The sequence below is a fragment of the Mastomys coucha genome, unplaced genomic scaffold (assembly GCF_008632895.1).
Source record: "Mastomys coucha isolate ucsf_1 unplaced genomic scaffold, UCSF_Mcou_1 pScaffold11, whole genome shotgun sequence".
Lineage (NCBI taxonomy): Eukaryota > Metazoa > Chordata > Mammalia > Rodentia > Muridae > Mastomys > Mastomys coucha.
In genome coordinates, this window is record NW_022196893.1 from 23,708,935 (window position 1) to 23,724,685 (window position 15,751).

Sequence of the window (15,751 nt, forward strand, 5' to 3'; positions counted from 1 at the left end):
GTAAACACAGTACTCATTTTATATTAAATTCTAAAAAAATTCTAACTTAAATTAACAACAAGAAGAACACTTTAGACTCTTTTCCGTGTACTTTGTTCAACCACTTTGGTGAAGAAGCAAAAGTATAGATAACTAAAGACAATAGTAACCATAGAAACTGGCAGGGATTTGGCAAAAATTAGCAGTTGACCAAAAAAATAGTTACTCTTGCTGCATTTAGCATTTTAAAGTAATAGTCCTGATTGGTAGCATAATATTAGGACTGCCTAACTTACAAATTTAACTAAGAATAAATACATAATTTAAGAATATATTGTTCCTTTAGACATAGAGAATTGAGATTCTGGTTTGAAATCAGTGTGTTAATGCTTGAGTTTGGACAAATATAAACCATCTCTTTCTAATTATAGCTCACCGGCAACACATGATAGTTTTTTGTTTACTTGTTTCTGTGTAAGAAATGCCCTCTACAGACTCTCTGTGACTGCTCAGACCCTCTCTAACTTGTTTAGCTCTCCTTCCTTCCTTCCTTCCTCCCTCCCTTCCTTCCTTCCTTCCTCCTTTCCTCCCTCCCTTCCTCCCTTCCTTCCTTCTTCCTTTCCTTCCTTCCTTCCTTCTTCCCTTCCTTCCTTCTTCTCTTCCTTCTCTTCCTCCCTTCCTTCCTCCCTTCCTTCCTTTCTCCCTCCTTCTCTCCCTCCTTCTTTTCCTTCCCTTCTTTCTTCCTTTCCATCCTGGGTTACTTTAGTCATAGGACAAAAAATTACTTCTTATCCATAAACATCGTCTTCTTTTTTTTTTTGTCAAAAGACATCTTAACTTTTTGTGTTCTTTGTATATAGAATTGTACATGTCAATTATACTTTTGAATCTTAATAACCATAGCAAACGCCAGGGATAAATCAAGTTTTAAATGCCATATACCAAAAGATGGAAGAAAATGCATTTATAACCCTACAGAATAATCCTTTATTTTTATAAAATTTAAGAAACTTAAGTATATTAACTAATAGTTAAGGGTATTCTAAATGTTTATATTTATTAAGATACAACTCTCACATTTTGTATCTAGTAATAATAAATATAGCTTTACCTGGCCAGCATACCTAAGCACACTGCATATTAATGATTTGACAAACAGGCACTTTTTAAATGTGATAGTTTTAATTTCTGAGTTGGCTCATGTAACTGTGAGACAGTTTGAAGACAGTTTCTTCATCCTGTCATATAAACACATTCAACATCATATATATACAACAGAATGTACAGAAACACATACACAAAGGTTGACTTTCTTTCAGCTAGTCAGGAGACTTTAATACAAGTTGCCAGGCTATAAAAGAGAAAGTTAAACCCAACTCATATTGGTGAGCAAATAGAAAGGTCAAGGTCATCTAATCTTAAGGCTTGTATTTTCAAGTCTTCTACAGTCTTCAGATGGTCTTTCAAATGAAGCCACATCCACAGCACCTGGTAGAGAGTTTTGTTGTTGGTGGTGGTGGTGGTGGTGGTGGTGATGGTGGTGGTGGTGGTGGTGGTGGAGGTGGAGGTGGAGGTGGAGGTGGTGGTGGTGGTTTTGCTTGGTTGGTTTTGGCTTTGTTATTGTTGTTTCTTGTTTGTTTGTTTGCTTGCTTGCTTGCTTGTTTTTCCTAGTTTCCAAAGAGTCTATGGACTCACTCTGAGCTAGTTCCTGTTAGCTAGACCTGGCTGAAATAGCAATCTTGCACATAACTTGGAATAACCAACAGATTTAAAATTAGCAGAGCAAGAATTTAAAGAGCTAAAGATCTTTACGCACCAGCTCACTGCCTGCTATTTAGAAACTGTCTGAAAGAGGGCCACAAGAAAATTTTAAAGGAGCCACATCAGTCATAGAAACTCGAAGGGCTCACAGAGCCAAAGTGAATTCACCAGAGAAAGGCCAATCAGGCACTGGATAAGCTTAGTTATAGAAAAAGATACAGGAAAGTCTCCTGGTACCAAGGAGAGATAGAAGCGCTCACTTCTGCCATCATCAATCTGAGGTAATCTAGGGGCAGTTCGCCTTGATGGGACTGAACTCCTGCTCAACGTGTCTCTGGGACCCCTTTAGTGAGAGGCTTATCAGGTGGCTGAAGGACAAGTCACTGCTCAGGAAATGTTTCAAGCCAGATGTGCTGCTTAAGGGACATTATCTCCCAGAATCACCAATCTGCCAGACATCCCTACTAGTGTCTCAGAATGCCCTGAACTCCCAAGAAGTATGGGTAGCTCAGGGTGAGAGCTGACCACTCTCAGCGGCCCCTTCCAAATGAGCCGAGCTCCTTCTAAACCAGGAGTGGGGCATGTTCTCCTGAGGCTTTCTCATGTGTTACTGTAGTAAGTTGTCCTAGCACCCCCTCGGGGGCCTTGTCATCCAGGGTATCCAGAGTATGCTGGAGGGGAATGTTTACTTCTTCAGAACCAGAGTCCCTTGTATATAGAAAGTTTTCAGAAGAATCTTGCTATAGCTACAAAATCCCTTCGCCTCCACCAAACCAATTGTCACCAACATGGATTCACAAAATGCAGAAGAAGGAATTTAGTGGGTAGGGGGAAGCATAAAGCAATTAAGTGAGAATACACATCAAGATTAGGTCAAGCCAAACAGCTACTCAGTGTCCCTCCAGTGGAACCTTATGATTATGCTACTACACCCAGACTTCAAAGGCAGGAAGAGCCCAGGACTCCTGAAGGGATTGCTGCATGCCCAAAGTCTGTCCTGTAAACAAAGACATAGCTTATACCCCTAAACCAGGAAGAAAGGCCAAGGTGGTAGCTTGTCAAAGGCCTACCCATACAGAGATACCCTGTGTCTACACATGCAGAGAAGTTTCCTCTTGCAAAAATGAAATGGACATGGAGGGTAGGCAGCCCTACTGTGGAGATGCAGGTTTAGGCATCTCAGCATTGCAGACTGGCATCAGTTCATTTGGCCAGCCAGCTGGAGCTGCACCCTCCCGAGGGGTTACAGAGCCTGCTTCTGCACAAGTCACAAGTTTCCTTTTGGGGAGGAGGGTCATATTCTTCACAGGAGCTTGAGTTTATGGTGTCATGCACAAGTCAACCTGACTACTGCTCATGTCTGTTTTTAAGCTGGCTCCACACCACAGGGATGATTGCTGAAGAATGTTATTATTTAATCATCATATGCCCAGGTGTATACCAACTTCTGTATTAGTTAGGATTCTCTAGAGTCACAGAACTTATGGGTAGTCTCTATATAGTAAGGGAATTTGTTGATGGCTTACAGTCTGTAGTCCAACTCCCAACAATGGTCAGCAGCAGCTGTGAATGGAAGTCCAAGGATCTAGCATTTGCTCAGTCCCACAAGGCAAGCAGGCGAAGAGAGAGAGTAAATCTTCCTTCTTCCAATGTCCTTATGTAAGTCTCCAGCAGAAGGTGTGGCCCAGATTAAACATATGCCCTTAACCAATTCCACTTGCCCCCCAACTAAATCTCACCTTTGCAGGGAATTAGTGGCTAAGAGTACTTTGTACATGATTGGGCTCTGGGACATTGTACTTACTTCTGAGACGCATGATACAGAGATGCATTGTGGCCATGTATCCAGGAACATGACATGCTGACCATAACTATTGTGGACCGTAGGAGGAGAGCTGTGCCTTCCAGTCTACTCTGCATTCACAGCCTAGATCTGTGTGGCATGGAGCATCCTCCTCTAGAGAGAGATGAAGGTTTGCAGTTCCAGCACAGCCTCTTAAGATGGACCTACTGTTTTGTGATATCAGCCTTACTATATTCTGCACATTCCTGGCAATAAATCCTCCCTCCCCCGAATTTATGTTGTGGGAATCCTTCTGAAATAAGCACTCTGCCACCAATGCTTGGAGTAACAAAAGGAGATGTCACTGATGGGCCAAAGCCAGGACAGCTCCTCAAAGGCTTCAAGCCAGGTCTAGTTAGTATTTTCATTTTATACCCTAAAACCACACTGTGGGGTGGGGCAACCAAACAAGATTTTACAGAAGCATACAGAAGACTATAGGTTCTTAGTGGCAATAGCCCTTTGTTTTCAGCTGCTTTTCCAGGTCATTCTGTTTCAGGCAACAAGTAGAGTTGTGGCTGGCAAACAGAGAGTACAAGCAGTGCCTTTGGCAGGTCACTAAATAGATCACTAATACATCAGTACTTATATAGGCAGTCATTTCTGCCTTATTCTACTTCATTTAAAGGGAGCTAAGAGGCAGCAATAGTTACTTAGGCATTAGACCTCCACATTGCTGAAGAAGATGTAGATGCTTTGTCCTCTCTACTCTTCTGAGTGTTTTTACCTAAGAAGTTGTCACTTTGTATATACCTTCTCTTTGGTTTCCCAGAGAGAAAAGCTGTATGCAATGGCCCTTCATTTCCAGGTTCTCCGTCTCATTTCCAGGTTCTCCGTCTCATTATACCCAGCAAGTGTTACAGCTATCATGAAACTTATCTCCTCTCTTACACTACACACAAGGCTGTCGTGAATTAATTGTCTCTTATTTTTAAAATTCGAATGCAAACTACAGCTAAAGCTGGTTCTAGGAACCGCACCCTAGCCAGGAAACATTGTTTTTTAAGCAAGTTTACAACATTCAGTGCTTTTTTCAAAATATCTTGTGTTCTGTTTTCTCAGCCAAAGAAGCAGGAGGAAGAAGAAGGCACAACAGACACGGCCACCTCCTCTTCCAACAACCAGGAGAAGGACAGTGGTGTGGGGCGCACAGACGAGAGCTTGCGAAATGATGAGAGTTCAGAACAGGAGAATGCAGGGGAGGAGCCCCACAGCACACCACTGAAGAGCAAGAGAGAGCTGGGGCAGAGCCAAGACACCCTGGGGAGCATTGAGCTTCAGTGCAATGAGAGCTGTGCCGGGGGTGAGTGCTTAGACTGTGCCAGCAACCAGGAGGTGTGTGAAGGATTCCAGCAGCTGTTGGAGCTTAAGATTCGAAACCACGGAGATTATGACCTGTACTACTCAAGCAGCAAGATCGAATGCAATCGAGGGGAACAGGAAGGGGTGGAGCACGAGCTGCAGCTGCTTAATGAGGAGCTAAGAAACATTGAGCTAGAGTGCCAGAATATCATGCAAGCTCACAGGCTCCAGAAAGTGACGGACCAATACGGAGACATCTGGGCATTGCATGACGGGGGATTCCGAAATTACAACACCAGCCTGGATGTGCAAAGGGGGAAACTGGATGACATCTTAGAACATCCAGAAAAGTCAGACAAGGACAGCTCCAGTGCGTACAATACCGCTGAGAGCTGCAGAAGCACACCGCTGACTGTAGACAGGTCCCCGGACAGTTCCCTTCCGAGAATGATCAACCTCACCAATAAGAAAAATCTGAGGAGCATAATGACAGCCCAGCAGTCCCCTTCCAGACAGAGCACCAGGGAATACACATCTACCAAAGTCAAGACCACCGATGAAGGTTGCAACGTGGAAAGCTTGGAGAAGAGTCAAGAAAACAGCCAGCTTCCGGATCAGGAGCACACAGTCAGTGAGCACACTCCATACCTCTCTCCTTACCACAGCTCCTCCTACAGATACGCCAACATTCCGGCGCACGCCCGGCATTATCAAAGCTACATGCAGTTAATTCAACAGAAATCTGCCGTGGAGTATGCCCAGAGTCAGCTCAGCTTGGTGAGTATGTGCAAAGAATCACCAAGGGGCTCAGAGCCCAAGATGGAATGGAAGGTAAAAATTAGGAGTGATGGGACCCGGTACATAACCAAGAGGCCAGTGCGAGACCGACTTCTGAAGGAACGTGCCTTAAAGATCAAGGAGGAGCGGAGTGGCATGACCACAGATGACGACACGATGAGTGAGATGAAAATGGGGCGCTACTGGAGCAAGGAGGAGAGAAAGCAACACTTGGTCCGGGCCAAGGAGCAAAGGCGGCGCCGAGAGTTCATGATGCGCAGTCGGCTGGAGAGTCTCAAGGAGAGCCCGCAGAGCAGCGGCGAAGGCAAGAAGGAACTGAGCATCATCGAACTGAGCCACAAAAAGATGATGAAGAAAAGAAACAAGAAAATTTTGGATAACTGGATGACAATCCAAGAACTGATGACCCATGGGGCCAAATCCCCAGATGGCACTAGGGTCCACAATGCCTTTCTGTCAGTGACCACCGTATGACCGGACACACAGAGACTACTGGCTTAGAGAGCACGCTACCAATTTCGGTAGAGTATCATTGCCTCGTTCAATGTGGCATTTTTATATATATTTTGTGACTTTACAGTTTAAATTTTTTGTAAGCAAAAATACCTGGTACTTTTTAATTTGTTTTTCATATGCTGGTACCTTCTTTGGCTAATATCTTTCCTTAACTTGTGATATATTCATAGCACACATTTATAGAAAAAAATAAAACAATGAAAAAAACAAAAGGAAAGAAAAAAACGAACAAAAATACTAAGGACGTAATTAATTTCCTATTTTAATGTATCTATTGTAAGTTTAAAAAAAATCTGGATTTATTTCTCTAATTTTCTTATTTCCTATTTTAATAATTCAGTGCCAAAACTCGGCTATGCTTACCTCCTGGCATAGTGTATGCGAAATCAAATCTGCTACTAAACTACATGCCGCATCTTGTCTCATACATGAAGTAGCACCCCCTTGACATTCTCCTGTACATTAAACACATAAGTGGCAACTGTCTTTGTCTCAGTAAAGTGTGGGTGGACAATCTTCCCGTGATATGTAGTGACACTGTCATGTAGCTAGATAATTGTGGTAATTTGTGACAAATAAAAATATAAATAAATTATTGATTATCCTTATGAAAAGTTAACCGAGGACTATTATTTTCTTTGCCCACTGTGGTTAACCTGTTTGGTTGTACGTGTACTATTAGAAGGCTCTTAATTGTGAATTTTAAATTGTGCAGTTTTTCTATCACCTTTTTTTCCCCCAATAAAGTTGTTTTGAAACACTACTTCTAGGTTGTTGTGTCACATATTCCGAATCACATATTCTTACTGGGAACAAATTAGATAATAAACGCAGTATTTCAATGATGCTAAATTACCTGTCATGGGTCTCTAGCCTGCCTTTCACAGGTGAGACTCAGGAAGAATGGAGAAGGAATCTTAGTGAAGGGTCTCCTCTTGACACATCAGCTTAACCTCTACAACTCACATGCTCTAAGAGGCCTCGGCAATGAGAAGTTATCACTCACAGCTTCGGAGACTGCTAAATCATTCGATTTTGGTAGGACACAATCCAGTCTACAACACAGCAGGTTTATTTGACTGATCATCTAAAAGTTGGGAAGCCATGCATCTTTGCAGTAATTTTCAGCATATTCAATTGAATGCCTTATACGTCTTTATTAAAGGGTATATTGTTAACTGGCTAGGCAGATTTTTATTAATCTAGCTTTTTGTTGCTTAAACATTTAACCATCTCATGTGTCAACCCTAATGCCTACAGATTAGAAGACATTGTTAACTATGTATGTAAAATTTCATTTAACCCAGCATATTGTCATAATGAGGACATGCACCTAACTATGTTGAAGCTCGTGTCCTTCAGTAGCTATGTACAGAGCCTATTAGCTCTCCTGTCTGTCTCAGGCCCCAGCCCTATATTCAAGTCTCCCTGTAGCTTGCCCAGGTCACCTAGCCTGCCAGTCCTCACTGAAGTTAGTACCTGTTACTTTTCTGAGATTTTTGAAACAAATTTTATACCTTATTAGAATGAAACAACAGAGTTGTTTTTTTGGGGGGGTGAGGGGAAACTGTTGACAAAAACACATTTTCTTAGCTCTTTACCATGCACTTGGTATACACATTGTTTTTTCTTGGCAATTTATTCATAATTAAATCATAGGCATTATCTTCCTACATAGAGTTTAGGTTCATGAAGGGACAGTCTTGAATCCCCCACTTTGTAATTCCCTGGTTCAGTTCCCTTTGAATAATAATAATAATGAGTACTATTTACCCTAAATTACTTTATGAATTTGCATTTTCCTCTTAGATTGCGTTGCTTTCATTCCATTCAGTGATTAAGCACTCTAACCAAGAGAAGCTTGGGAGATGCGAGGGTTTATTTCATCTTTCACTTCCAAGTCCCACCCCATCAGTGAAGGATGTCCACGCAGCAGCTTCTTTGCTACCTTGCTCTCTGGCTTACTCACTTGTTCAGCTAGCTTCCTTACACTTGGCCCTCCTACATGAATTATCATTATCAGTCAAGACAATCTGTCAAAGGCTATGCCCACAGACCAACCAGATAAAAAGAATTACTCGTTTGAGATTGTGTCAAGTTGGCAAGTGATGCTAACTAGGACAACCCTATATATTGGTCCTTTTGCTACAGTCCTCCTCCTCCTCCTCCTCCTTCTCCTCCTCCTTCCATGATCCCATCTTTTTTTAAGGACTATTACATATAGGAAAATAAACTCATTGTACTTGCCTAGAGTAAAAAGCTGGATGCAAATTTTGAAATAGTGATAATAGTATCAAAGTATTGAAGATTTTCATGGTTCTTAGTTTTAGCCATTGTAAATGGACTTCCTAAACTACTCTGTGTGTACTCTTCCTTCCTCTCCTTCTTTCTTTCTTTCTTTCTTTCTTCCTTCCTTCCTTCTTTCCTTCCTTCCTTCCTTTCTGTCTTTTGTAGTGCTGAGAGCTTGTGCATGATAGGTAAGCAGCCTACCAAGCCAGTGCCCAGTTCTAGAGTTCAGTTTTGTCTTAAGGTTTCCTATGTAAACACTTGACTATCCTGAGTTCAATTCTTTCCAATTCAGACCTATGACTGATCCTTCTCCTCTCCTGTATGCATGAACCAACATGTCCGTTTTCCAGAAGAAACACCTTCAAATTTCTAAGAATTTAATATTTTGCAAATGACCCATTTCATTTTCCTCTTATTAAAGTCAAGTATGCTTATCAGATTTCTAAAACTGATACATTTTCACATCTGTGTTTATATACTTTTATGAGTTGACATACTTCCCCCCAAATTTGGTGAAAATCTGAAAAGAGTCCTGCTCTATGTGTATGATCAAGCTTTGTGATAAGCTTGTTTTTAGTGTATAAATAATAAATTTGTTGTCCACTAAATGTGTTCTTGATAACATGTGGGATATTTTATTTCAGTTCAAAAGAAATGCCTAGCTATAAAGGCAGAAATTTCTTACTTCAGCTTATCTTGAAATTGTTTTTGTTCTTGTCTTTCATTTGTTTGTTTGTTTGTTTGTGTTAATGTGACAGGATCAGTATTAGTATCCTTACAACAGAGACCTAAGGGTGTAAAACATAGTTTAGGCACAAAGGATATTTCTTCATCATGTTCCGGGAAGAAGGCTAAACTGTTGCTCTATTGGTTTTCCACGCTGTCCTTTTATGAACACCTGCTTTGCATTCAACATTAACTTTCGGTAGGTAGCTACATCTTGACTTGATCCATGTACTGCTGTTTTATTTTGTTTTGTTTTGTTTTACCTTTTGTGAGCACTGGCTCTCTGCCTCATATTCTTTGTTAAGGCAATGCCATTTACTTGTTCTCTTGCTGGCTTACCTGCTCATTTATAAAGCACTGTCATTTCTTTTTCAAAATGCATAGATTGCTTCCAGTGGTCTTAAGACTTCCAGAGACTAGAATGTCATTGTCCCCTGACTGGTTACTCAGGCCTGAGCTAGGGCTCCAGATGCCTCCTCTCTATCCTATCCTGCCTGTGGCAGCAAGCTCTGCTCTCCTAAGCACCTCAGTGTACTTGGATATGTTTAAAACCTGAGTTCTTGAGACTCGTATTTAAGGAAGTCTGTATCGTTCCACCTGCTCTCCCACTACTCTCTATGAAGTTTCCAAGTCAAGCTTTGAGAAGCCTAGGCCTTTGGTAAATGTTTTTTTTGATGGTCTCTTAAACTAACAGTCTTCAAATTTTAATGAATATGTAATGAAATGTTTGCTCTATTGTTTTCTAGTAATGAATCCATACATTACTTCTGTGAATGATTATCAATGCAATTAACTACATATATGATAATTACTGAACAGCTATTATTTCTCAATAAAGTCAAACATTACATCAGACTTGTTGACTAATTTACTTCTTCCAAGAAAAAAAAAGTAAATTGTCTAGAAATTTTTGACCTTGCCACTTACAGATCTGTAGCAGTGCCCAGAGCTTACCAAGCAAAGCACCAGCTACACAGCTACATTTAATGGGAATGACTGTAGGAGAACACCGCAGGTATGCAGAAGAGAAACTGGAATATGATAAAATATGAGATAGGAGACAGCCATGTACAAGGAGAAAGTGAAATACCCTGTCCCTTGCCACCCAGCTCTACAAACTGAGAGAGGGTGTCTCTCCTCTGCAGGGGTAAGAGTTGAATGGGGCAGATTGATAAAATGCCATCAATGTAGATGTGAATTATCCTAGCTACCGAGAAGTTACACAATTCTCTGGCATCTGCATCTTGGTATTACAAATAAGCTGGGATTTTCCATAAGTGTCCTAGCATGCCAAAGCTAGGAACTATCCCTAAGACAGGACAACTTGTCTCAAGTCATTCTTCTCTGGGGAAGGGAAACCTGCATAATCCCATCCTGCGGACCCAAAAAAACATTCCAATGTACCAGTAACATTGGTGGTGCCATACACACCAAGCTTGGCATTGAAGCTCGACTCTGAATCAAATCTACAGGATGCCTTGTGCTACAGAGAATAGCATCATAGTGGGAAGTGGAAAGGAGTTGCTGTCATCAAGACACAGGATATGGAGATCATCTACTGGCTGGCAACCGAAATTGCCAAGATGCTCCATTTCATTGTTGCTATACACAAGTGCATCCTGGGATAGCTTTGTGCAACACAGGAACTCCAACTTTTACCATCTTGCAGGCACAGATCCTAAGACAGTCTGATGAGAAACTTTGCTACTGCCAACACTGTCTCATGACATTCTCACGCTTATTGACACTAAGCCTAAAAGAATAAGACAAAGAAAAACCTAACCATCATCTTACCCAGCTCATGGAGGCTCAAGAGGAATCTTATTCATCTCTCACCAGCACCTTTCCATTTACTGGTAAGAAGACACAGTGTTTCGGCCTCACAGAATTAGTGCTGTTTGCAAAGCCAGAGAGGCCAATGAGTAAAATAGTCAACCCTGCCTAAGATATCCCTACCATCTGACTAGAAATTGTACCACTGTTGTAGGTATAGATAGGTATAGACATGCAGTGTGGATTGAACTTACAAGCCTATCCACATCATCCCTGACTGAACTACTACCACATTCCCAGTCTTGAATGGCCTGCAGAAAGAGGCAGAGAATAGGCATCCATAGGCAAAGAACACCAGGAGACTATACTTTAAGCCCAACCGAAATAATGCCCACAATGCCTAATGTACCCATGCCAACAGAAACATGAAGAAACCCACTTACTCAGAAGACCATAAAATGGTAGTGATATAGCTCATCCACTTCATGTACAAATTTGAACATAGGAACACAGAAAATATATTTTAATTGGGTTATATATGATATCATCAAAAGATCAAAACTTTCTGGTAACAGCAAAGAAGTTTAGATGAATGAGAGGCCTGATAGAGAATTCAAAGAATTTTCTTTAAAGCCATTGAATAAGATCTAAGTGACTAAAGATAAACCATTCCCTGAAATTGAGAATAAAAATGCAGGAAATAAATGTGAAATTCAACAGAAAAAAGAATGCATGTTTTGGGACAGACCCATAGAGAAATTCTAAGTTCAATAAATCAAATGAAAAACTCACTTGAGAGCCTGAGGATGTATTAGATCAAACGGAATACAGAATTCTGAGAGTAAAGATGGGTCTTTTAAAATTTCTTATTCATGGATGGGGAAAAATACAGGAAAAGAAAGAAAAGATAGAGAAAGCTTTCAGTAACTTTGTGACACTGCCATTCAGTGATCAAACACCAGAAGCATCCAAAGGCTGAGAAATAAAGGTTAGAACATAAGAGAAGAAGAAGAAAAAAAACTAGTTTGTAGAAGTAACAGTGGAGGGGTCCTGTCATCCTGGGGACTACCCAGACAGCAGCAAGCTGGGGCTCATTGAACCCCAAATATATGCAACCAGAAAAGAATTTTATCACGGCATATAAAATCAAAGCACAGGACAAAGACACCTTTGTGAAATCTGAGAGGGTGGTCTTAAGACATATTGAAGGATAATTCCATCAAGAAATGATTCCACTACAGACTCTCTCCAGGTCAGAGGACATAAAATGATGTATTCTAACCCCAGAAGGAAAATAGATGCCAAGTAAGACTCCTATATCCAGAATTGAAAGAGGAGTAAAGACCAGAGATTGGTAAAACTAGAACTGGTTTATGACATCAGAGTAGCCCTGCCACATACCCTGATGGGAACCTACACACAGCAGAAAATGAATGAAAACTATCTTATAACAATATGTGTCACTGCCGCTCCCAGATGACATAGGAGATCAAATAGCATTTCAAAATGTAGGTTGTCTCCCCACAAGCTGTTCATCAGGGCTCTCCACAGGCCCATAGAACAACACAGGCTGCACTATTGTTCTTGGTCAGCCAGAACTAGATGGTGCAATGTCCATTCCTTGTGCTCCATTGTCATATGCAGTTTGAGTTCCCTGAGAAGGTAGCCTTAGAAGCAAGGTCTCCCCACCACTGCAGACCCAACCATGTTTGTCTCAACATGTCCTCAAAGCTCCTTGTCTGGAGATCACCCCTTCCCCAGTAACAGAGAACAGCAAAACAGCCGAAAGTAAAAAACAATCACGCCCTTAAAAACAGCCGGACGGTAGCTCATTTCCAACAGATTCTATTACTGTTTATCCAATGGTATAAAAGTTTCTATAGCAGGAAAGAAAAGGAGAAGCTCATCCGTGGGGAGAATGCTCAATCTAGAATTGCAGCCGACTGCCTCAACTTCCCCAGTTGGTTTCTGATGGATGTTTATAAGTTCCTGATTTGATGGTATCAACTCTCTACTGTTGTGTGTGTGTGTGTGTGTGTGTAATTTCTAGCTGACTGCTTTAGTGGGGTTTCCCCACTTGATTTCTGTTGTTACGTTTTGAGTAGCTGATTTAATGTTGTTTTACTATCTATCTGTTGCTTCTGTCTCTCTTCCAGTTGCTATTTTTTCTATTACTTTTGCTTGCTTTGTGTTTAATAAACAAACCTATTTAAAACTGAAAGCCCGGCTACCATAGACCATTCTCTGGGCTGTACAAAACAGATGGTGACACCTTGTTGCTAAAGACACCACAGACTTTGGTGCGGAACATAGAGAAGTAGACTTTGAACCATATGAACTATTATAATGCCCTGCGGGCAGAATACACCTAGTGGTACAATTGCAGCATGACTATCAAGACAATAACCTACAACATTCTGGTTGGTTTTGAGGCCTTTTACACAGGAAGGAACTCATGGCTGGTCGTATAGACCTGTCAAAACCTCGTGGATAAGGTGATCACAAGCCCTAAGAGGCAACCTACTATTGCATTTTGCTAACTGGGAATATTGTCCAACTGTCCTCTCAACACTTGTGTTTATCACTATAGATTGATAGGCTCCCAGCCTCCATCAAGAGAAATTTCTTCCTATAGTGGCTGGTAGTCGATAAAGACATTCATAACTGGTCCAAATATTGATAATATACAGATATTGAATGTTTGGCTCTAAGTGGAACATCTATAGCACTCCTTCCAAGGCTGAAAGAACATTATAGAAGAGGGGTTAGAGGGAATGGAAGAGCCATCGGAGGGTAACAGGTGTTAAGAAATTTATTGAGAATGATGGGGGGAAGATAAAATTTAAATAAATAATTATGGATGAAGGAATAGAAACAACATATATTTCCAATGAGAAGAATCAAAAGCAGTATTCATTGGAACTGCATACTTATTACTTCCTACATCAGATAATAAAAAGATTTAAAGGATCTGGGGGTATCTTAGTGATAGCGTGTTGCCTAGCATGTACAATCCTGGTAACATATGCAGTCTCCTCACCTCCATCTCCTCCCTCAAATAATCTGATAATATACCTCAAGGTCTATAATTGTAAGAAGAAACCAAACTCCCAAATAGTATAAAGAACAAAATAATAAACATCAGAACAAAAACAAATACATAATAAAACTATATAAAGCAAGTTTATTCCTCTTTTGCTAGACTAGCCAATAAAAAAGGAGAGGGGGGCTCAGTTAAAATCTGAGATAGATACAGAGGCATTATAATTAATGCTACAGAGACACTAAAGATCATTAGGAACTCCTCTGAACAACTGTTGGAACACATAAAAAATAGACAAATTTCTTAATACATGGTGTACCATAACTGATTCAAGATATATTAAGCATAAATAGACCAGTAACAAAAAAAAAAAAAAGATCAACTCTTTAAGAAAAAAAAAATCTTTCCCCAATAAAAATACCATGATCAAATTGTTTTATTGATGAGTTTTATCAAACTTTCAATGCACTAATGGCACTGCTTCTCAAACTGTTCCACAGAAGTTAAAGGATGATAATTCTCTAGAACTCATTCCATGAGACCATTACTCTATTACCAGAGTGTACACTATTACTTAATTATCAGACAAGCATGCACACACACACATACACATTTTAAAGAAATGAAAGCATAAATCAATATCCCTTTCTTAGTTTCTTTTTATTACTGAGAAGATATTATAATCAAAGGAAAGCATTTAATTGGGAGCTGATCATTCCACCAGGTAGTAGAACTCAAGACCACTATGTTAGGCAGCATAGCAGCATGCATGCAGGTATGGCACTAAGGCAATAGCTAAGAGGTATATCTGAGCTACTTGCAGAGGACAGAGAAAGAGAACTATCTAGGGTAGGATGGGCTTTTGAAACTTCAAAGCCTGCCCTCAGTGACATACCTCTATTAACAAGGCCATACCTCCCAATCATTCCCCCAAAATTCTACCAACTGGGGACAAAGAAATCAAACATATGGACCTATAGAGTGATTCTCATTCAAACCACCACATTCTACTTCATGGACCCTATACTCTCATGCCCATATCATAATGTAAAAATGTATATAGTCTAACTTTAAAAGCTCCCTGTAGTCTGTCACAGTCTTATCATTGTTCTGAAGTCCAATTCTCTTCTGAGACTCAAAGTAGTATCTTAATGTAATAGCCCCCTATAAAATAAAAAAGAAAATTACATGATTTCTTTACACAACTGCCCAGAATACACATTACCATTCCAAAAGGGAAGAAAGGAGGCATAATGAAAGAATACTGTAGTAAAGCAAGACAGGGATCCAACATAGAAACTCCAAATCCTGTAGCTCCATGTCCAATGTGAAAGGGCTTAGAAATGTACATTTCCTATTTCTATTTGTCCTGTTTGCCTTTTTCACTGTAGATCTGTATAAAAAGGATCACTAATAGCCAAGTGACAGGATCAATACTAGGCTGTTTTGAAATCTCCTCTGTCAATGAAATCAATCCAAAACTCTTCAATTTACCCTCAGGAAGATTTTTAAGACAATGACTAAAACCAGCCACATTCTGGTCACAAAATATCACAATAATATTCTCTAACCTGACTGATAATATTGTTCACCTCTGAAACATCCTGAGCTGGACCTCTATAGTTGCTCTCAGCACTACTATCTTCCAAAAATTTAATGGGATGACCCATTAATCCAGCCCCACTTACAGTATGCAACCACTTTTATACTCCAAAATCCCC

General features: G+C 40.4%; 1 protein-coding gene across 1 annotated transcript in view; it reads left to right on the forward strand.

Moving 5' to 3' along the window:
* Nucleotides 1–10,069, forward strand: part of Pdzrn4 (PDZ domain containing ring finger 4) — a 161,458-nt gene extending 151,389 nt beyond the window's left edge. The window contains exon 8 of the mRNA XM_031353315.1: nucleotides 4,646–10,069. Coding sequence (XP_031209175.1) covers nucleotides 4,646–6,157 — 1,512 coding nt within the window. The 3' untranslated portion in view covers nucleotides 6,158–10,069. The remainder of the gene's footprint in view (nucleotides 1–4,645) is intronic.
* The last annotated feature ends 5,682 nt before the right edge of the window (nucleotides 10,070–15,751 follow it).